The sequence below is a fragment of the Lampris incognitus genome, chromosome 2, assembly GCF_029633865.1.
Source record: "Lampris incognitus isolate fLamInc1 chromosome 2, fLamInc1.hap2, whole genome shotgun sequence".
Taxonomy (NCBI): domain Eukaryota; kingdom Metazoa; phylum Chordata; class Actinopteri; order Lampriformes; family Lampridae; genus Lampris; species Lampris incognitus.
The window spans coordinates 15,868,846-15,891,545 of NC_079212.1; the positions used below are offsets into that span (position 1 = coordinate 15,868,846).

General features: G+C 43.6%; 2 protein-coding genes across 3 annotated transcripts; both read right to left on the minus strand.

Moving 5' to 3' along the window:
* Positions 1-1,382: 1,382 nt before the first annotated feature.
* LOC130108234 (caspase recruitment domain-containing protein 19-like) lies at positions 1,383-7,374 on the minus strand. Of its 2 annotated transcripts, none has more exons than XM_056275099.1 (7): positions 7,019-7,374; positions 6,210-6,355; positions 5,433-5,589; positions 4,192-4,260; positions 3,299-3,364; positions 2,063-2,280; positions 1,383-1,868 (listed from the first exon to the last, which is right to left on the minus strand). In XM_056275099.1, exons 1-6 carry the CDS (start codon positions 7,143-7,145, stop codon positions 2,165-2,167), a joined length of 681 nt encoding a protein of 226 aa, XP_056131074.1. In that variant the 5' UTR covers positions 7,146-7,374; the 3' UTR covers positions 1,383-1,868; positions 2,063-2,164. The 2 variants fall into 2 exon arrangements, with proteins under 2 accessions (XP_056131074.1, XP_056131075.1); XM_056275100.1 differs by having other exon boundaries at positions 7,298-7,344.
* A 2,961-nt stretch (positions 7,375-10,335) lies between these two features.
* LOC130107806 (sushi domain-containing protein 3) lies at positions 10,336-16,151 on the minus strand. Its single transcript, XM_056274567.1, has 5 exons — positions 16,014-16,151; positions 14,002-14,196; positions 13,208-13,355; positions 12,895-13,071; positions 10,336-11,212 (listed from the first exon to the last, which is right to left on the minus strand). The coding sequence occupies exons 1-5, from the start codon at positions 16,072-16,074 to the stop codon at positions 10,828-10,830; spliced, it is 966 nt and encodes a 321-aa protein (XP_056130542.1). The 5' UTR covers positions 16,075-16,151; the 3' UTR covers positions 10,336-10,827.
* Positions 16,152-22,700: the final 6,549 nt, after the last annotated feature.

Here is a 22,700-nt window from a genome sequence, read left to right on the forward strand (position 1 = left end):
TTCAGCACCGTCACTGGAACCTCAATTAGAGCCTAAACAGGCGATGCTCTTTTCGTGCACTTCAATTGTTTTAAAACGACAATATGATAACAATTTAGGTATTGTCTCGTTGATCCGTTCAACACAAGTATTTGTCCTTTAAATGCGTGATGAACGTCCAAGGCCCAAAGCGGTAATTCCTACAGTATGGTTTTTGACAAGTACCTTTCATACGTCTTAATGTGTGCTCAATAAACGCTGTGTCCAAGATGAACTGATTCAACTTTCTGTGATACCTTTCGTGTGACATACTAACATCCCAATTCTCTCCTCTTCCTCCTCCACGTCTATCACTGGTAACCGTGGAAACAGCCAGACGGGCCATGATCCAGATTGATGACACAGGCAAAAAATCTCTCACAGGGCTGATCTGTCGACAGATATATGCACATGATGTGCGTCTATGGCCCCATGCATCTCTGGCTCTGTCTTTGTGCCGCACCCCCCGGATTTCAGCAGACTGGCTCTGTAGGGGGTCTCCCATCAAAAGACTGGAAATGGAAATGATCGGCAAGCAGTTTTCAGTTCTTTTGATGTAGGGCTCGCGGGAATGTGGATGCTGGTGTTTCAGCTCAACAATCACCCCCCTGACACCTCCAACCCTCTTTCGCACCTCCCCAACCCCCACCCCCTATCTCAGCCTCCCATCCCCACTCTCTCAGATCTACACATCTCCCTCTTTTTGCAGAGACGGCGATGTGCTGCTGTTCATCCCAACTCCTGAGAACGAACACGTGGTTTTAAAATAATTCATTACTGTGCAAACTGTTTCAGCCGACCATCAATCACCCCGTTTCCCACAAACTGGTGCAGCCTCGTGAATTGTACGGTTGTCTAATGAATCACAGAAAACACTTTCACTTTTAAATAGCCATTTAACTTTCAACAGATTTCCTCCCCCCTCCCCCCTCTGGATCTTGACTGAGTTGGCCTCACTCATTTAATCAGTTTAATTGCCATGGATGAATGAATGAGAGCGTGCTCTGCTCTGTAGTTTGTGATTGTCGTCTTGCAGCTCATTTTCCATGGCCCTCGTCTTCCTCTATGTGACTTACAGACTTGGGAAGCAGCGCCCTCTAGTGAATTTATTCGCACTATTCCGCCATTGTGTTGAACGTTTTATCATGCAGAGTTTTCTTCTTTCTTTTTCTTTTTTTGTTGCTTATGTAAATATGCAAAGATGTGAATCGCAGTTATTATTTGTTTTGTTTTTTTTTGTTTTTATGTGAAGGCAAGAGATGGCTGTGCTCAATAAACACCAACAGAAATGAGAGAGAGAAAAAAAAGACAACCGAGGATGATAATCAGAAAACTCTTAGTTTATTAAGTTGTCTGGTACTGGGGGAATTGGGAATTAAGAAACATTTACTTCAAGTATGACCAACTGACCAGTAGTCGAACACGAGGATAGTGCAACGTCGTCAAAAGGTTTGCAACAAGGTGCTGATCGCAGCATCAGAAGGCACTTAAGGCCAGTCAGTGAGCTGATGAAAAGAGCTGTGCTATTAAGAGATGGACATGCCATTACATTGTATAGTGCTACTAACTTAATTGTGTTCATACCGTGCAGTGGTGCAAGCCAAGTTCACGTTAGCTTAGCTTTAGTTAGCCCTCATTCTTCAACGTGAGAGCCACTCAGCACTCTGCCTTGTCAATAATAATGTCCACTCCACTTAGCTGAAAAGCATGTCTTAAAACGAGAAGCTCCCATCATACACTTCATCATTAATGTCGAGCCAAGACTCCCACTGGTCTCAAGCACTGGTGTGGCACGTCATGCATTTTATTTCCTCCTTAGGATGGGGGGGGGGGGGTCAGCTGAGACAAACCTATGACAGGTCCATCGTGACACACACACACACACACACACACACACACACACACACACACACACACACACACACACAGAAGTACCACATAGGAGAAGTGTGTTGAGTCCCTCATATTTAGATTAAATCAAAATTTCAAGGATTACAAAACATGGAAATTGGTATTTACAAATATGTACAACTTAAAATAGCACCTCACAACTCCACTCATAAAGAGTTTGGCATAGCACAGTGGTATATTCTGGGTTTTGTTTTCCTCCTTGGAGTTTGTTCTTCAGCGTCCATGTTGCATGGCCTTATTTTCTTTTGGTTCCAGCGTCAACACAGGAAAGCAAAATGTTTTTAGCCCGGCTTCCCAGCCCTGCAGCCGAGCAGTGGAGAAACGGAGCGGTGCCCCTCAGTGTCTCGCCCTCTGTGGTTGGACAGAGCAGGACGGCAAAAGGGATGTGAAGAGAGAGGCGAGAAAGTTAAGGATAAGTGGAGGAGAGCAACCCGTTTCTCCAGTAGTATGTGTTGATATCGCGAGGTTTTGTTTTTTCCAGTCATCCTCTGAATATAATGCTGCCCCAGTAGCCATGTTCTCATTCAAATGTTAGGCAAATTTGAAGGGGACATTTGAAAAGCCAAAATTAAAATGGAAATAAGGTGCATTTCCTTTAGTGGGTTTTAAACCAATAAACAATTTCTGTGTGAACAGGACTCTAGAGGATGACGTAATCAAAATCAGAAAACAGAAAAAAAGGAGTTGATGAAAACTATTTTCCATTTAAGAATTCGGAACATTTTGTCTCTTACTCTTTATGCACAGTCTCTTTCAATGAATCACTTCGATTCTTTTTACCTCAAACAAGCAGAAACTTTCTTGGTGATATTTAGGAACCCCCCCCCACCCAAATTTTTTTTTTTGCATTTCCATTTAGCATGTGTGTGTGTGTGTGTGTGTGGGGGCTCTGATGGCCTGGCGGCCTGTCTAGGGTGTCTCCCCGCCTGCTGCCCAATGACTGCTGGGAGAGGCTCCAGCATCTCCGTGACCCTGAGAGCAGGATAAGCGGTTTGGATAATGGATGGATGGATGGATGGAACTTCAAAACTCTCATTAAAATAATTGTGGAAACATGATTTCTTCTTTCGGCTTATTCCCTGTTTCTCAGGGGTCGCCACAGCAGATTTTATAGTTTCCATTGGTACCCTGTGAGGGCACAGCACCAATGGAGGCCGTTGTTAACCCAGGCCTTGACCGATCTGGTCCTGTCAATCCGCATACAGATTTTGCAAAATTTTACATCGGATGCCCTTCCTGACACAACCACTAACCCTATGGATGGGGGCACAGGTAATGCGCTGGATGCCATCCCAGTACTCATGGACTTACACCCATCATGGAAACATGACTGATGTAGAGAAACTCTCCCCCTCTCTCTGTAACTCACCTCCATAATAATAGATCACAGCAAGGCAAACTGCAAAGCTGAAACAGGTCAGGAAGAACATGGGTCCTGCAGAGAGAAAGGAGGAACAGAGAGTGAGATTTCCCATCACCAGCTATAATGGCAGTTCAGCACTTACAGTCACCTTTAATGAATGATGCGGATTACGTAAACTGTCTTGATATGAAACGACAGGCAGGATCCAGATTATCGACCCGACACTACTTTGAGACAATATGCTACATTTAACTGAAAACAGGCCAAGTATACAGAGCGGGAATTACCTAAAAAGTACATTTTGCTCTAAACTGTTCACACCCCAAAAGATGTACGTCTAGGCTGTGTAATTTATACACCCTGAATGACCCAATTCCCTGTCTGGCACCACCTTTGACCTGTTGGATGCACTGCTGACTGTTCAAAGGAATGCAGGGCAGAGAAGGCCGTTTTGGAGGGGCGCCACACGTGAGCTCAACTGACCCACAAAACCAAAGGACTGGATGTAATTGGACAATGAATGGTCGAACGGCGCAGCGCACTGGGGCCTACATTGTGATGCTAGGGGTTATAAGGTTCAGCAGACAACTAAGTTTGGTGAAGAACAAAGCTTGACCGGGCTTAAGAGGCTTATTTGAGGCTGCAAATGGATCAGCGAGAGGTAAAGAAGAATTCCAGCCCACACAAACACAAAAGCGAAAGACCGCTTCACTTAAAAACTATCTGAGAGGTCGTGCAGCCATACTAACCCCCTAAAAACTAGAACAACAACAGACAGATTTACGCCAGTACTGTCGCAGTAGTTACCTTTGTCTGGCATAGAACCTCACAACCGCACTATAAAGACAGCAGATGTAATGATCTAGTCAGAAGCGGTGCAAAATGTAGATTAGATTTACCCCTGTCGTTAAGCACGTATTTCTCTGGGCGTACCGCTGCCAATTTAGCCCGTTTTGGGTCTGCCATCTCTGGAACAGAAAAAAAAAAGTTACTGAGCAATACCCACACATTAAAATCACATGTGTTACACCATCAAACCCACCAGTTGAATTGCAGTGTAGGTCTAAAAGTAGTCCATTAGCTTCTCTCAGTATCTTAAATAGGATGAGCTACCACAGCTGACAGTAAGGCAGGGGGACAAGGTGAATGCTCAGCAGGGGAGGGAGAGGGGTCAATGCTACGGGACACCGTAGAGGCGTCTTGTTTAATTCGCTTAATGTGGTTCAGTTTGTTTACATGATGGATAAACTCGAGACCGTAAGTTGGAGAACATGACAGGGAAGCAGATGGGGGGGGGGATGCACAAATGCGGGAAGACTAATTGTTACACAGTGTGCCACACTTCGCACCGAGACGATGAACATTTAGGTAATGAGGTAGCGCAATTACTGTAATTGCTTCATCCACAGGAGGTTGTTTCAGAGAATGAAGAAACAAGATTGTGAATTTGTATGATGCCCACCCACAAACGCACACCAATACATGAACGCAAAAGACATCTATTTCAAATGTTGTCTCATATTCACCCAAGAAAACATACATTTTTGCCTTGAACATGTGAAAACTTTGACAATGGTGCGAGATATTTCCACTTAATCCAAAAGCAGTTTCTCTCATTTCAGGAATTACAGAAGAACTGACACCAAATTAGACATAATACTCGACTAGTACCAGCAAAATAACACTGATTCAAGTTTTGTTTTTTTTTTGAAACAAGGTGATTGGCATGATAAATGAGGGAAACTCTCTCATCCTGTTAGCCACTGGATATTTCCAGTTGAAAGAAAAAAATTGGATAGTGTGCTTTTTTCCCTTTTGTTTTTGGTATGTACACGTCATAGTCCTTTTAGGCAAACAGTTTTTAAAGTGGTACCCTGAAGATCTCAGGTTACTGCCATGAAATGTCAAACAGTTGACTGTGCAAAAATCATACTTACAAAACGCCCATTTTCACTATACATTCAAAATCATTCACTGGTATCCCACCCACCTTAAAATCATATCTGAAATCATTTTCAGATATGGGTTTTGGGGAACTATAGGTTCTTCCAGAGGATTTCCCATCTCTTAATATATACTATACTTTGCAGTCTTCAGCATTCTAGAATGGATGACGATCCCTTCTCAAAGCAACGCTTACCTCTGCGTTGGACCCTGGTGGGCAGACTGAAGTAGATATCCTCTGCGTGGATGTGAAGGCCTCTGTAGAATTCATGGCATGCCTCCTCACCTTTCCACTGTAAGTGTTTTAGCAGCTCGGGCAATCTCACCTTGGTGGGCATGCTCAGGTTCCTAAACTGCAGAGACACGCATTATCTTTAATCAATATACAAATGATGAACTTCAGTTAAAGCTAAAATCATAAAGACTTACATGCAAACAAGAGTCACTTTGGATGACTTTGGATAACTTGCTATTTTCAATGGTTACTGCCGGTCTGATGAAAAATCATCCAGCACATTGTTTTACATCTTCTACATTGTTTTACATCATCGCCATTGCAGTTAAATGTATAAAAATGAGGTAAGTTTGAAGAGGAGGCAAGTTTTTTTGTGGCCAACATGCAGATATGACAGAACACACTAGTAAAAGAAATGTACCAAGCTAATGTTAAGTAATTGATATTAAAACATCAATCATTGTGGGGAAAGATGCTGCCACAACACAACTGGAGACTGTTTTGTTTCGATTGGACCTCATGGATTTAAAGCAGCTAAACAATGCAGTTGTTAATTCCATGACTGACACGTAGTTGCTAAACTGTAACCACGTGTCAGTAAAAGAAACAAAAATGACAATCTTCAGGATTATATCAAGAAGTAGTTAGAAAGCCTAAAGATGGGATGAAAACTCCAGTTATGTGTCTGAACAACTCCATCCTTTGCATGTCTAAATGGTCTTCTCTCTAACTAATCACCTTGTGGGCCTCCTTGTCATTGAGTATCTGAGGGTAGATCCTGTTGAGCTGCAAGACTAGTCTGTCTACTAGCTCGGTGTCCATCCTCTCCTCTGTGCACAGAAACTGGGCATCCTTCTGCAGCTGGTCCTGGTAACCTTCAATGTCTGACCAAGTAAGACAGAAATCACAGTACCGTATGAGTGAGTGAGTGAGTGAGTGAATGAGAGATAGATAGATAGATAGATAGATAGATAGATAGATAGATAGATAGATAGATAGATAGATAGATAGATAGATAGATAGACTTCTACATCTCTTATTGAACCCATGGTGAATTACTGACCACAACATTTTAAATGATGCATGCTTTGATCTACCACACACGTTCATTTACAGCAGTGCTCTAATAGCAGGCGTGTCGTATTTTTGTTTAATCGGAAATCCCTCTTAAACTCGTTTTGGCATCAGCCCTGATCTGAAAATAAACGCCTAAGAGGTTTACTCTCTCCTTTTGGATGTGATAGTGTTTTCACATGCTGGGCGTGTAACAACATACATTAAACGCCGTCTCAGCAAAAAAAGGGGAAAAAAGTGTTGAATTATCTATTTGGACTAAACAGGACACCATCTGAGATGACGCAATAGATAAGGAATGTAAATATACCCGGCTATCATATTAGTCTTGCTTTATTTATGCATAGATAATGCAGAGAAACTATTTCAAGGCTTGATCTGGCGTTAAACATCATGTTTTTTAATGGAGCATAAATAAGTGAGTGATAAGTGATTCGACTTTTTAACGATATAAAGGAAGGTGTTTGTCCTACCTTGTCGAAATGTCCTACCGTGGCAAAAATTCAAAAGTAACCCCAAACTCTGCCCTAATCCCAATCCGCGCATGCGCAATAACACTTGGTCGAACCGCCCGGCAGTCAGAATGAAATGTAAAAACATGATGGCTCAACAGGTAGCGGAGCCGCCGATACGAGAGAGCGTCATTAGCATACCGCCGCTCCCCTGTAACTCACGGAAACCACAGCTCGGATACAGGAGGACGGCAAAGCTCTAGAAAACAAGCACCGGCGTCATAATCCAGCTCGACAAACCTTCCATCGTGCTGACAAACGGGGTATTCATTCACGCTCCCGACCGAGCACCTCTTCACGCACTTAAAACTCCCTGATCTTCCCGATAGTCTTTTTGTCCGGGTGACATCACAGGATTATCCACAGACGCCGCCTTGTGGCCGCCGCTGCACATTGATTTTCTTGGCTGCAGGACGAGTAAACCTGAACGCTTTTTCTAGCCTGCACAGTGGCTGCATGGTGGCATGGCGGAGGCAGATTAACGAATACCCGGGGGGCAATACAGTAAAATGTATGATAAACCAGGCAGGGAAGTAGTGAGCAGTGATAAATGCTTACTTTAACCTTCAGTAAAGTCATCATCATCATCATCATCATCATCATCATCATCATCATCATCATCGTTGGGCATTGGTGAATGAAGTAGTCTGTCCCTTTAGAATTAGAGCTAGCCATTAGCACCAATAGTACCCTGGTAAAAGTCCTCAATCCAAAATCTACTTGGGAGAAAGTAGTATTTGATATTAAATGTACTTAAGTGTCAAAAGTAAAAGTGCAGATTTTTTTTTGCACGAGTTCCTTGTATCTTAATACTCAAATCCTCGATCCGCAAACCTCGAACATTTGATTGGAAAATACAGCACCTTTGTCGACTGACACCATATTTTGTGTGGAAAATCCTTTTTCTTAACAGAATCCGTTAATTCATGTGTTCATATTACTGCAGTTGAGTGTGGAGGCAATTTGTCTGCCATATAATCATATACTATGATGTTTGTTTACGTTTAATCTTTGACCATGTATGGCATACTAGCCTTAAATTTAGTCTATATTGCTTGGATATCGGCTTAAAGCTCATGTTATAAAGTATCGTCTCCATGTGAGCAAAGAAAGGCCTCTTGTTTACCGTTAGCTGACCGCAGAGGAATGTATGGGAAGCTCATTTGAGTGTAACAAGGTCTGAAGGAACAGGCCTGGGAAATTACGAGCTGGAAGATAAGGATGAGAGGAGACCTGACCTACGAACTTTTTGAAAAATATGCAAGTCCTGTTATCCATTAGGATGACAGTCCAGCAGTAAAGATAGGCTACTTCCTCCAAACAGGATGAGGGAAAAACTCTGGGTACATGCTATTGTGATCGTAGCTCAAGACATGTTTACAATAAGCATGACTCAGCAGTGGGCTGCAAGGTACATGGAGTGCACACTGAGATCAGGCCACGTGCTTAAGTAATTATGGCCACTGGCCACTAATAATAGGAATTCAGGAATCCTACATATTGGCTCTCCTGTGAGGTTTGTGAATCAGAAAAGATCCGAATGTAACCTCATTATTTAATCATTTCTATTAGAGTATAAGGAACACTTTCATTGGAATAAGTAGATATCGGCCTTTGCCAAAAACAGGCCTGCTCTTCAATTGCTAATGTGAAATGAGGTCTTAATGTGGACTGAAAATAAAGATTCATATGAAGACCTTTTCCTGCCCTGTGATGGCCTGGCGGCCTGTCCAGGGTGTCCCCCTGCCTGCCACCCAGTGACTGCTGGGATAGGCTCCAGCATCCCCACGACCCTGACAGCAGGATAAGAGGTTTGCATAATGGATGGATGGATGAAGACCTTTTCCTATATTGTCACAGGTTGTAGTGAAATGGACTGAAGTGACATGAACGCATCATTAAAACTGATGCGTTCATGTCATTTTTATCATTTTATCATTTACATGCCACATTATCACTGTTACTCTGATTCCATGTGTGTGAATTAATTAATTGTAAAGCGCTTTGAGTGGCTATTGCAGCTAAAAAAGTGCAATATAAAATGTAACTTGATTGATTGATTGATTGATTGGTTGATTGGATTGCATCTGTTCATGAACATATTGTAACATGCATGGATAAGGAGACATGTTAGGCTTCGACTGGTTAACGTTGTCGCTTGCGGAGTGGGAGACGCGGGTTCATGTCCCGGCTGTGGCGACGGTTCCCGGGCTTTAATGTAATAATAATGATATTATTATATATAAAATATATAATATTATATATTAATATAATATGATAATCATATATATAGGTGTATCATAGTATGTATAGTATGAAAAGGTGTGATGATACTGTAAGAGATTTCTGTGTCGCTCCTCATTTATTGTCAGAGTGGAATTAAATAGTTGCCATGACAGGAGTAAAACGTACATTATTTTCTTTGAAACTGTAGTATGATGTTCTCTATAATGAAAATACTCAAGTATTAAGTACCAGTACCTGAAAACTGTATTTAAGTGCACTACCTGAGTAAAATTACTTAAGGACTGCCCATCACTGAATATGGGCAACATTGAGAAGAAAAGCATTCACCTAGTATGTATTCTCCCATTGAAATACAGTATTCTGTATTACTTACAACAGTTTGATACCATTTACTTTCAATTAATCATTGACTGATATTGTATTGGTATGAAGTTCAGATACTGTCATATTGTGATACTCAATTTTGTTGTGCAATGAAAATAACAATCCAATACCTAAAATTTCTCACAAAATTAGGTGTCAAAGATTTGAGGGAGTGTTATTTGAAAACTAGTGTCAGTTTGATATTATACTTTATGTTACCAAACAGGTCAATGTGATGAACCTCAGTTGGATTATTAAACATTGTATTTTTGTATATGTAAGCAGATATTGTGATATGATATTGATAGCTTGAAAAATTCCCTTTGATTATTTTGATAATGACATTATTTTCCATATCGCCCAGCGATATGCCATTAGTGCTTGTTCATTAATGAGTCTGATTGTGTCTCAATGACATAACCGAAATTCAAGGGCCTAATGTAACACGCTTCACATTTCATTCAGTTTTTTTAACCATGGCATTTGAAATAAAGAAATTCTTACAGTGTAATCAACGTCATCTACACACTAGAACACTGTCTGTGTATTACTGGCCTTATCTAGTTTGCCTGTCTTGGTAAAAATTTAACAATAATCCCTGAGTTGAAACACTAACTTGTGGAACTCTTCTCATCATAGCACCAACCACGAGTCATTATCAACAAACATTTATTTACATTTCTTAAAAATCATATTTACATATTTTCCAGCACTGACATCATGCTTTCCTCACTAGTTATCGAATTATGTGGAAAACAATTCAATGATCATGAGGAGAACTCATCTAATTATTTTAGGTATAGACTACCTATGGAATAACAGGCTGTTTTCCTGGGAATGCAGTGGCTCTCTGTTTCCGACAGAGGGCAGTGTGCCAGAAGAATTTACAAAAGGCACAAAAGTTAATCTGATCAAAAGTTCATCTGATCTCTTGGTAGCCTTCGGATGATCCTGCAAACCGTCAAATCACGAAAATATTATTGATCAGGATCTGTAAAAATCCCAAATACTTTCTTTAGTCTTTGTTCGTACAGAGTTGATGCTGTCAAAGAGATTAGGTCATGAGGTTTATTCTCTTTACAGTAGTTGACAATAGTAAACAAGTCCTTGGCTGATGGTTACATGCTCCTTTTCCACCCTCCTCCATGCACTATGCATCCTCACACAAATATAGTCTGTATGCAGCTTTCCTTTGTAGTGTTCATGTTCACCCTGTAGGACTCCTGTGTGGCTGTGGGGTTCAGTGCTGACACACTGACCTCCTGCTGTCCTAAATATTGCCACACCAAATCAGTGTTGGGCCCTTCTGCTCCAGTCTGGACAGGACCTGGGCCCTGAGCTTGACTGGAGGACCAAGGGGGTCCCAGATGCTGCGGCGTGGCGATGCTCTGGAGTGGAACAGAATTCAGAAGTTTGCAACAGTTCTGGTCAAGTCTTGAGTTTTGGTGCAAGAGAGATTGGTCATAGGTACAGCCAGGAAGAGGAACTGAGCCATAGCTGCAGGCAGGTGGGACTGTCAGACCACCGTGGTGATGCTCACAACATCTGCAGGGAAAAAAAGACAAAAAGACAAGCAAAACATTATTGATTATTTCTACATGACACCTTCTAAGCAAATGTTTATTTTCTGTTTTGGGTGAACTTCTTGTTTTTGGGCAATGCCCCCTTTCTGCTGTAAATCAGTTGGAACCTTTCCCACTAAATCATAACCAGTGACAGAGATAAACAGTGTGAAATCAACACATAGATTAAACCAATTTTCCCTATGATGGTCTCACTGTTCTTCAGATAAACCAGCATAATATCAACATGAATTTGAGGATGAAATAATTAGATAAAAATTCTACTCTGGGTAGTGACCGAAAGGGTGACATCGCGGATATAAGTGGCTGAAATGAGTTTCCTCCATAGGGTGTCTGGGCTCAGCCTTAGAGATAGGGTGAAGAGCTCGGACATCTGGAGGGAGCTTGGAGTAGAGCTGCTCCTTCGCGTCGAAAGGAGCCAGTTGAGGTGGTTCGGGCATCTGATTAGGATGCCTCCTAGGCACCTTCCTTTGGAGGTTTTCCAGGCATGTCCAACTGGGAGGAGACCCCCGGGGTAGACCTAGACCTCACTGGAGGGACTACATGTCCAATCTGGCCTGAGAACGCCTCGAGATCTCCCCAGGAGGAGCTGGAGGGCGTTGCTGGGGAGAGGGATGTCTGGAGTGCCCTACTTAGCTGGCTGCCACCGTGACCCGACCCCGCAGAAGCGGCTGAAGATGAATGAATGAATGAATTCTACACATAGTATCGTTAAGGGGCCTACCCCAGAGGTTGGTTTTAGTGAAGCTCCAGCACTGTAAATTTTCAGTTGTGTGTGTTCTGCCTCGAAGAACCTACATCAGAGGGTGGTACTGAGCAAACATAATGCTTAATATATTCACCGTATGTCCACAGCAAACACATGAATCCTTTTGGTAGGAATGTAGTCAAGTCACATTTAGTTGTACAGCCCAGAATCACAGATTTGTCCTTATCACTTTGCAATCAATGCAATTTATGACAGCCCCTATCCTTAGACCCTCGACAAGAAAAACCTGATCAGGAAAAATAAATGGAAGAGCAAGAGAGGAGGGATCCTTCTTTTAGGACAGACAGACATGCAGACGGTCTCAAATGCACAGAGTAGACAAGAGTAGCAGAATGACAACGTACAACCAGAGATTACACACAGAGCGAGGCAATGTAGACTATAAACAGTTAATGGATAGATTTTAGCAAAGCAAATTTGCAAAAATTACAAACTTTTATTCACTGTCGTGGAACGGGCAAACGGGCACGGTGGCACAGTGATTAGCACAGTCGCCTCACAGCAAGAAGGTCTTGGGTTCGAGCCCCGGGGTAGTCCAACCTTGGGGGGTCATCCCAGGTCGTCCTCTGTGTGGAGTTTGCATGTACTCCCCGTGTCTGCGTGGGTTTCCTGCGGGTGCTCCGGTTTCCTCCCACAGTCCAAAGACATGTAGGTCAGGTGAATCAGCCAAACTAAATTGTCCCTAGGTGTGAATGTGTGTGTGTTGGCCCTGTGATGGACTGGCGGCCTGTCCAGAGTGTCTCCCCGCCTGGCGCCCAATGACTGCTGGGATAGGCTCCAGCATCCTGTGACCCCGGTTAGGATTATTAGAGCAGTATTTGAAGTAAAAGGGGGGGATTTAATTGAAGTTAAGTGAAAGTGAAACCATCTCTCACCTGCAGGACCTTTTGCTGTTGCACAGGGCAGGATCGTGGTCATCCCACAGAGACAGAGCCGGGTCCTGGTTGGTGTTGGTGTTGTTGTTGTTGTTGGTGTTCCTGCCCTTATGGCCGTAGTGAGACCTGCCCTCCATTCTCTCAATCTGCTCCACCGTTTGCCACAAATCTGCATCGCTGGCTCCATAAAAGATTAAAATGAACATATAAATGAATGAAAATGAATACTTCAGTGTATCAGTTTGAAACGGCATGCAGGACTAAATGACAAAAAGTCTCCTATTTTCCTCTAAGATCTCAATTTTGCTCAAACCTCTCGTTTTTTCTCCTGCGCTCCTTTTTCTTACAGTCACTCACACAGCAGGTCACAAAGGCCACAGACAAGAGGAGGATGACGGCAGAGCTCACAATGGAGACTAACACGGCCACGCGGAAACCAACATCTTCAAACATAGACAGAGCTGTGGTGAAAGAGAGGACGATAAAAGAATGACGCTGGACTGAAAATGACAAACTGTGCATCAGTTTGAAATTGGTCCTCCTGCTTTTCAACTGAATGATTTCCAGTAACTGAGAACATTAATTCATGCCAGTTGTAAACAGCATATAGGACCACAGTAACCCCGCCCCCCCCACTCACACACACACAAACACACACACACACATACATATATTTTGCTGATTAAGTATAAAATATGTGAATAATAGCTCCATCCATCCATCCATTATCCAAACCGCTTATCCTGCACAGGGTCACGGGGATGCTGGCGCCTATCCCAGCAGCAGTCATTGAGCAGCAGGCAGGGAGACACCCCTGGACAGGCTGCCAGGCCATCACAGCCCCCCCTCCCCTGCCCACACGCACACACACACTCACACCTAGGGACAATTTAGTATGGCCGATTCACCTGACCTGCATGTCTTTGGATTGTGGGAGGAAACCGGAGCACCCAGAGTAATTTTGCACCTGCACAACTACATTAAAATCTTGCTATAGGTCCCATTCTTTCTATAGTATCTGTGCCCAGTGGCCTGTGGCATACGTGTAAACAGCATCCAGATGACTCTTGCTAGGTTCTGACAATACTCTGTTGCTAAAGTACTTACGTTCACAGTAGGGCTCCCCAACCCACTGGGGGATGTTGGTGATTACGACACACCTCAGATCCCCCCCCACCAGCCTGTATTTGGCTGGGCACTGTCGAGAAATCACTGTGCCCACGTTGGTCCCATTGCCCTGGGTGACTCTCTGTGTGCCCAGGGCTGGCAGGGGCATGGGGGTACACTGACCTTGGTAAAAACCTAAAAGAAACATGAAGGTGAGGTGGTGATATTAACTAGATTGGTTTAGCATACTTCTTACTCTTAGCTTGTTTTACGGAACCACCAATAGCACTGACTGCATTGGCCTACATCTTGTTGCAGGCTAGCAAGTATCAGAAGGAGTTAGATGTGCATTATTTACCAATAGTTTTTTATGAATGCATAATTTATATATTTTGAAAAATGGATTTGCAGAGATCAGATCAGATCAGATGAGTCAAGGCCTCAAAAAGGCACATCAGATGTCGGCGTGAACGGCATTAACAACAAATGCATTGCACAGTGCGGCAATTATTCCACAGCTATCGGTACTGTAGCTCTTTAGGGACTGCTCCATACAGTATGACATAACACAGGCCCCTCCGTAACAGCCCCGCGCTTTGCTGACAGCATCGGAGAAAGAAATGTGATAAATCATTAAATAAGAGCCCTGCAATGTTGGTGGAAGCACATAGACCATCTGGAGCAATATTAAACAACCTGTTATCATCGCAGCCAAGCAAGAGTGCTCAGCACATTGCAGGAGGAGAGTAAACCAGACGGCTGCCATGAATGAACCATGCTCCCACTTACAATGTAGGCCTGTCACTTCATAATGACACACGCTCGTGGAATGTAAATAAACACTGACACCAATTTCGTGATTTCCAACAAGAGAATGTGGAAGTGGACTATGACAAATGTCAGACAAAGGCCAAACTACTCTTGTTTACTGCAGTAAAAGCGTTTCTATTTTTCCACAGGAAAAAAAACTCAAAAACGAGGACTTGGGGCCCCATGGGTTGTTTTTCTAGATTGCTCTTGGTCACAGCAGATATCAGGGTGTGTGAAGTGTTGATGAGTCTTACTGCATGTGTGTGTGTACGTGCGCGCGCGCACGCGCGTGTGGGGTGAGAGCCTATATTTCCGACAAAATGTGTAGTGCACCTTTGTCACCACAAGATGTCCCTCATCCTAACGGTACTGACCCCAAACTAAAAAGGCTGGACGTTAAAGAAAAAGTTCTTATTATCAGCTGAAAATGTAGGGAGAGAGAGTTGAGAGATGGCAGTGATGGAGGGGGGGAGAGGGGGGGGTAAATGCTGCTGAACCATGGCAAACTTCTGTTTAAAACGCTCAGAATGGCGTGCGAGGTTGAAGGCTGGCCTCAGCGGACCGCTGGAGGCCCGTCCGGGTAAGCTCATCGTATTTATATAACATAGGGTCGCCGTCTCTTGCAGGCAGACAGACACGGGTACTTTTATGTGACTCGGGGGCTCGCTTGTGTGTTCCGGTACAGCCGTGTTCAGAGTGTGAAACTGGTGACGTGCTGAGAGGCACCTGTGTTCCTTCAGACCGCTTGGTCTTTCACTTCCTCTTAGCAGCAGCGCAGTACAGAGCCTGAGGGTTGACAGACATGTGGCCTATACGGTCTACCACTCGGAAAGCATGCGCACACCACCAAGGGCAACACAAGCAACAAGCAAATAAACACCAAATCACGAATATAGATGCAGGGTGCCCATTGCACGACGGTCTCTGTCGTTATCAACGCAACTTTGTCGTCCTTTTCCTCACCCTCCCACCTGGGAAAAGTCTTATCTCACCACCTCACAGGAGTAGAAGCAATAGCTGACCCGCCATCTATAATAATTAAATAAAAAAATGTCCGCCTTGTTATTCCCGCTTCTGCAATGTATGCTGGTAGAAAAGGCGCAAAATAACCCCGACTCCTTTCCCCAAAACACGCAACCTGCTGAAGTGCACACGAATCCGCGTCGCTGTCCCGTCGTCGCACGTATTGTGAGGTGCCTTACCTGAAACATTCCGTGCAGGACTCGCATTTTCGTTCGTAAAACCGGCTCTGGACGTTGACATGTCGGTGAGCGAGACAAGACACCCTTCTCACACCCTTCTTCGGCGCAGAGACGCTCCCGCTGAGGCCAACACACACACACACACACACACACACACACACACACACACACACACACACACACACACACACACACACACACACACACACACACACACACACACACACACACACACAATAAACCAGCTCGGGATTCCGATACTGGAGTAGCGACCTGTATCGGTCCTATGCACCTCTTTCTCCCATTCAGAAGCAGGCAGACAATCCTTCGGGAGCGCATTCAAGTCTAGCCAAGTCCGATCACCCCTCCACCGGCACCGGCACGGCGCGCAACAGAGACGCAGGCAAGCCGATGGATGGACGCAAAGGGCGAAGTGAGATGGCCAGCCGCGCAAGGATCGCGGCGATGCTGAAACCAGAAGGGACTGTGTGGTTCACTCCAGTCTCTGAGGATGACATAGACGCACAGCTGCGCGTTGTAAGCAGCCCATTAAACTCCACCCGCTATTACAAGTTGTGCGTTATGGCCACGAGGGTGCCACATGCACGGCCGCCCTCCTCCAATACATCAGACCCCCCCCCCCAAAATCCCGTGTGTTTTTATTCAAAGTGCAAGTATATACATCAACGAGAGATGTTTGCCAGATTATATTCTTTGCACTTTTTTTTGAAAATTATAAAATGGTGATACAATTCACAATAAAAATGAGAATCAGAAAAGCATGTATATTCACACACTCACATGGGATGTACATACAACCAACCCCACAACACACATCAGCCATTATACACGCAACCCCGTCTCCGCCCCATAGTACTGTATCTCTTTTCACATCTGTTCATTTAAGCAAAATTAACCTCAATTGTAAAATAACATTAAACCGAACGAAAAATTGCAATTGTGCTTGCACAATGGAGTGAACGTTCAAGAAAAACAGCAAATCCGTTAATGGGAAAATAGAGCTAACCCAGTCTAGGCTGTTCCCACTGTCTAGTCCTCCTAATCTCAAGGCAATCAGAACCAAAATCATACTTATTGCCAAGTAGTTCAAGAACATACAATGAATTTGACTTGGCATTTTGGTGCAAGAGGGAAAAATTCACAGTAAATAGTAAGGTAAAAGTGTAAAGAATGATAAAATATAATAAAATATATATAATATAAAAAATTATATATATATATTGAAAATAGGTACAATAATGGGATATGGCAAATACTCAATGAAATTAAATGCGAACTTTTGAACGAGAAGTTATTTACAGGATGAGAAGTTGTTGAAGAATAAGGGTTATTTACAGGGTAGTGTAGACCTTATGCAAAGTGTCCATGTACAGTGGGCACAGTAGGGCAGATAGATATAGTGCATGCACTGTGTTTGTGCATATGTGCATGTTATGTCGTGGTGTGGAGAGAGGGTTAAAGGGGGTGGGGATGGTAGAGTGGGGGGAGTGTCGGTGTCTGTAACAGTGATAAGTGAGAGAGGAACGTTTGCCAGATAACATAAATACAATATTTTGAGCCTCTCATGGTATATTTTATGTTTCCGAGAGTCAAGCATGCCATAATATCCTTCAGAGGAATGAGAAGGTGGTGTAAGAAGATTTCCAGTTCAAAAGAATCCTGCTATAGGAGCAAAACGGGTTGTACATGCAATAATGTTAGTTCGTTTGGTATCAAAGTACACTTAAGTGGCGCTAATATGTAGTAGGAGGCCAGTTGAAACTGGTCACCCCCCCTTTTCTTACACAAATACGGTTTTACTAGTCTCAGAGAGCCATTACAAAATAAGCTTTCATTGCACCCCTGAGATCTAACTACAGATTTATAAGCAAACGTCTTTGCAGAACATTGTTGTGATATTGATTTTTAGTGTTTTAGTGAAGTAGGTGAATTCACTTTCAAGGATGACTTACGAGGGGGTTGAATTGACTTTGTTTGGCTATGTCAAAGCCATGTTGGGTAAGAGAAGAAGAGAAAGAGAAGGCAAGGCAGGGCAAATTTATTCACATAGCACATTTCAGCAACAAGGCAATTAAAGGTGCTTTACATAAAACATAAAAGGCATTAAGAGAAGCAACATAAGGCAATAACAAGACACTTAAAACAAAAAAGACAGCAAAAGTTTCAGTGCAGTGTGAGATGAAAATCAAAATCTTCAAGTTTGATTTAATAAAAGGCAGCGGCGAAGAGGGAAGTCTTCAGTCTAGATTTAAAAAAACAAAAAACTAAGAGTTGTAGCATACCTGCAGTTTTCAGGGAGTTTGTTCCAGATATGTGGTGCATAAAAACTGAAAGCTGCCTCTCCATATTTAGTTCTGACTCTGGGGACAGAAAGCAGACCTGTCCCAGATGATCTGAGCAGTCTGTATGGTTCATAGTGTAGCAGTAGAACAGAAATGTATTTTGGCCTTAAACCATTCAGTGCTTTATAAACCAAGAGCAGAGTTTTAAAATCAATTCTTTGATGGGCAGGGAGCCAATGTAGTGACCTCAGGACTGGAGTGATGTGATCTACTCTTTTGGTCTTAGTAAGGACTGGAGCAGCAGTGTTTTGAATCAGCTGCAGCTGTTTGATCAATTTTTTAGAAAGACCTGCAAAGACATTGTTACAGCAATCGAGTCGACTGAAGATAAATGCATGGACATGTTTTTTCAAATCCTGCTGAGACATAAACCCTTTAATTCTTGATATATTCTTCAGATGATGGTAGGCAAACTTTGTAATTGTCTTAATGTGGCTATCTAAATTCAGGTCTGACTATACCAAGATTTCTGGCTTGGTTCGTTGTTTTTAACATTACAGATTGTAGCCGAGTGGTGACTTTTAATCGTTCTTCCTTGGCTCCAAAGACAATTACTTCAGTTTTATCTTTGTTTAATTGAAGAAAATTCCGAGACATCCAATCATTCATTTGTTCAACGCACTTACTCAGTGCTTGTATGGGATTATAGTCCCCTGGTGATGTGATTATGTAAATCTGCATGTTGTCTGCATAATTATGGTAACATATTTTGTTGTTTTCCATAATCTGGACTAGTGGGAGCATATTGATGTTAAACAGAAGAGGCCCCAGAATGGAGCCGTTGGGAACTCCACAGGTCATTTTTGTATGCTCAGATTTGTAATTACCTATAGACACACATTAGTCACTGTCCTTTAAATAGGATTCAAACCAGTTTAGTGCTGTGCCAGAAAGTCCCGCCCAGTTTTCCAGTAATATCTTGCAGTCAACTGTGTTAAATGCAGTTCTGAGATCTAATACAAGGACTGAGATTCTGCCACTGTCTGTGTTTGAGTAGATGGAATTAAAGACCTTAACAAGAGCAGTCTCAGTGCTGTGGTGCAGTCAAAATCCTGACTGGAAGACATCGAAACTGTTGTTCAGTGCCAAAAGGTTCTTGAGCTGTTGGAAAACAGCTTTTTCAATTATTTTACTCAGAAACGTGAGGTTTGCTATGGGCCTATAACTGTTCATTAGTGAAGTGTCTAGATTATTCTTTTTTAAAAGTGGCTTGATGACTGCAGTTTTCAGGGCCTGTGGGAAGAGACCTGAAAGAAGAGATGTGTTGACAATTTGTAGAAGATCTGAGGACATGCAATTAGAAGAGAAGAGAAGAGAAGAGAAGAGAAATGAAAACCACTTTATTTTGTGACTGAATGGTTACAGTGACATTTATTCTCTGCATTTAACCCATCCTATTGCATAGGAGGAGTGGGCAACTGTGGCGCCTGGGGAGCAACCCATTCTTCTTTCCGTTGCCTTGGTCAGGGGCCCAGGCAGGAGTATTAACCCTAACATGCACGTGTTTTTTGTGGTGGGAGGAAACCGCAGCACCCTGAGGAAACCCATGCAGACATGAGGAGAACATGCAAACTCAACACAGAAAGGATCTGGGGCGGCCTGGGGTTCGAACCCAGGACCTTCTTGCTGCGAGGCAAACAGTGCTAACCACTGGGCCACTGTGCCGCCCAAGACAGGACAGCTGCGGGTCCAAGATTAGAACAAGTAATTTTGATCACCCCCCCCCCTTTTCTCCCAAATTGTACTTGGCCAATTACCCCACTCTTCCGAGCCGTCCCGGTCACTGCTCCACCCTGTTTACCGATTCGGGGAGGGCTGCAGACTACCACATGCCCCCTCCAATACATGTGGAGTCACCAGCCGCTTCTTTTCACCTGACAATAAGGCGTTTCACCAAGGGGACATAGTGCGTGGGAGGATGACGCCATTCCCCCCAGTTCCCCCTCCCCCCCAACCAACAAGAGGAGGCGCTAGTGCAGGGACCAGGACACATACCCACATCCGACTTCCTACCTACACATATGACCAATTATATCTGTAGGGACGCCCGATCAAGGTAACTTTGATCATTTAAAGATTATTTTTCTGATTCACATTCAAATTTTTGGGTGGATGCTGAACATTTCTTAGTGGCCTTTTGAGTTTGTAAACTTGAAGCTGCCTTAAATCAAATAAGTCTGACAAAAATAAATGAACTGACCATAACAGGTTCTCAAGAAAGCAAAGATGGAAACTGGTAGATGGTGGGTGAAAGATAGAACATGAGAAAAGAGACAACAATAGGAAGAGCTCTTAGTTTTCACCTGATATCAGATAGCATAAGTGGCAGTGATGAATAACCCGAGAGCACGGTGCAGCTGAAAAAAATGACCTTAAAGGGGTTGTGTGTCTTAAATATGTCTCACCCAAATGTTATCATAATTAGCCATTTTCCTTGAAGAAATATGTTATAACTGTTGTCCTTCTTGTTGCGATCAAAAGAGGCGAACAGGAATCCATATAAAATGGGTTTATTGTAGGATTAAAGGGAATAAATAACCCAGCCAATGAGGATGCATACCCAGCCACTGAGGATGCACAAGCCAGTGCATTCTTAGTGCCGGTCTCAAGCCCAGATAAATGGGGAGGGTTGCATCAGGAAGGGCATTCGTCATAAAATCTTTGGCAAATCAAATATGTGGATCATGAATCAGACTGCCATACCGGATCGGTCGAGGCCCGGGTTACCAATGACCGCTACCGGTACTGGTGGCCAGCAAGGTGCCGGTGGAAACTATGCTACTGTTGGCAAAGGAGAAGAAGGGGGGGAGAGGAGGAAGGGTAAAGGTATGGAGGTGAGAGAGTATGAACTTTGAATGTTGGCACTATGACTGGTAAAGGGAGAGAGCTGGCTGATATGATGGAGAGAAGAAAGGTAGGTATACTGTGTGTGCAAGAGACCAGGTGGAAGGGGAGTAAGGCCAGGAGCATCGGAGGAGGGTTCAAACTCTTCTACCATGGTGTGAATGGGAGGAGAAATGGGGTATGGGTAATTCTGAAAGAAGATTATGCCAAGAGTGTGTTGGAGGTGAAGAGACTATCAGACAGAGCGATGAGTATGAAGCTGGAAAGCGAAGGTGTGTTGATTAATTTTATCAGCGCATATGCCCCTCAAGTTGGGTGTGAGATGGAAGACAACGAAGAATTCTCAAGGAGGAGAGAGTGGTGACTGGACACACTTCAATGGGTATGTTGGTGAAGGGAACAGAGGTGATGGTTAGGTATGGTGTCAAGGAGAGGAATGTGGAAGGACAGATGGTGGTGGATTTTGCGAAAGGATGGAAATGGCTGTGGTGAACACATTTCAAGAAGAGGGAGGAACACGGGGTGACATATAAGAGTGGAGGAAAGTGCACACAGGTGGACTATATCTTATGTAGGAAATGTGATCTGAAAGGGATTGGAGACTATAAGGTGGTGACAGGGAGAAACGTAGCTAGTCAGCATCAGATGGTGGTCTGTAGGATGACTTTGGAAACCAAGAAGAGGAAGCAAGTGAAGGCAGAGCCAAGAATCAAATGGTGGAAGTTAAAGAAGACTGTTGTGTGGAGCTCAGGGAGGGGTTAAGACAGGCACTGGATGGTAGTGAAGAGTTGCCAGATGGCTGGGCAACTACTGCAGAAATAATGAGGTAGACAGCTAGGAAGGCACTTGGTGTGTCATCTGGACAGAGGAAGGAAGACAAGGAGACTTGGAGGTGGAATGAGAAAGTACAGGAAAGTATACGGAGGGAGAAGCTGGCAAAAAAGAAGTGGGATAGCCAGCGAGATGAAGAAAGTAGACAGGAGTACAAGGAGATGCAGCGTAAAGCAAAGAGAGAGATGGCAAAGGCAATGGAAAAGGTGTATGGTGAGTTGTATGAGAGGCTGGACACTAAGGAAGGAAAAAAGGACTTGTACTGATTGGCTAGACAGAGGGACCGAGCTGGGAAGGATGTGCAACAAGTTAGGGCGATCAAGGATAGAGATGGAAATGTGCTGACAAGTGAGGGGAGTGTGTTGAGAAGGTGGAAAGAGTACTTTGAGGGGCTGATGAATGAAGAAAATGAGAGCGAGAGAAGGTTGGATGATGTGGGGCTAGTGAGTCAGGAAGTAAGGTGGATTAGCAAGGAGGAAGTGAGGGCAGCTATGAAGAGGATGATGAGTGGAAAGGCGGTTGGTCCAGATGACATACCTGTGGAGGCATGGAGGTGTTTAGGAGAGATGGCAGTAAGAGTTTTTAACTAGATTGTTTAACACAATCTTGGAAAGTGAGAGGATGCCTGAGGAGTGGGGAAGAAGCATAC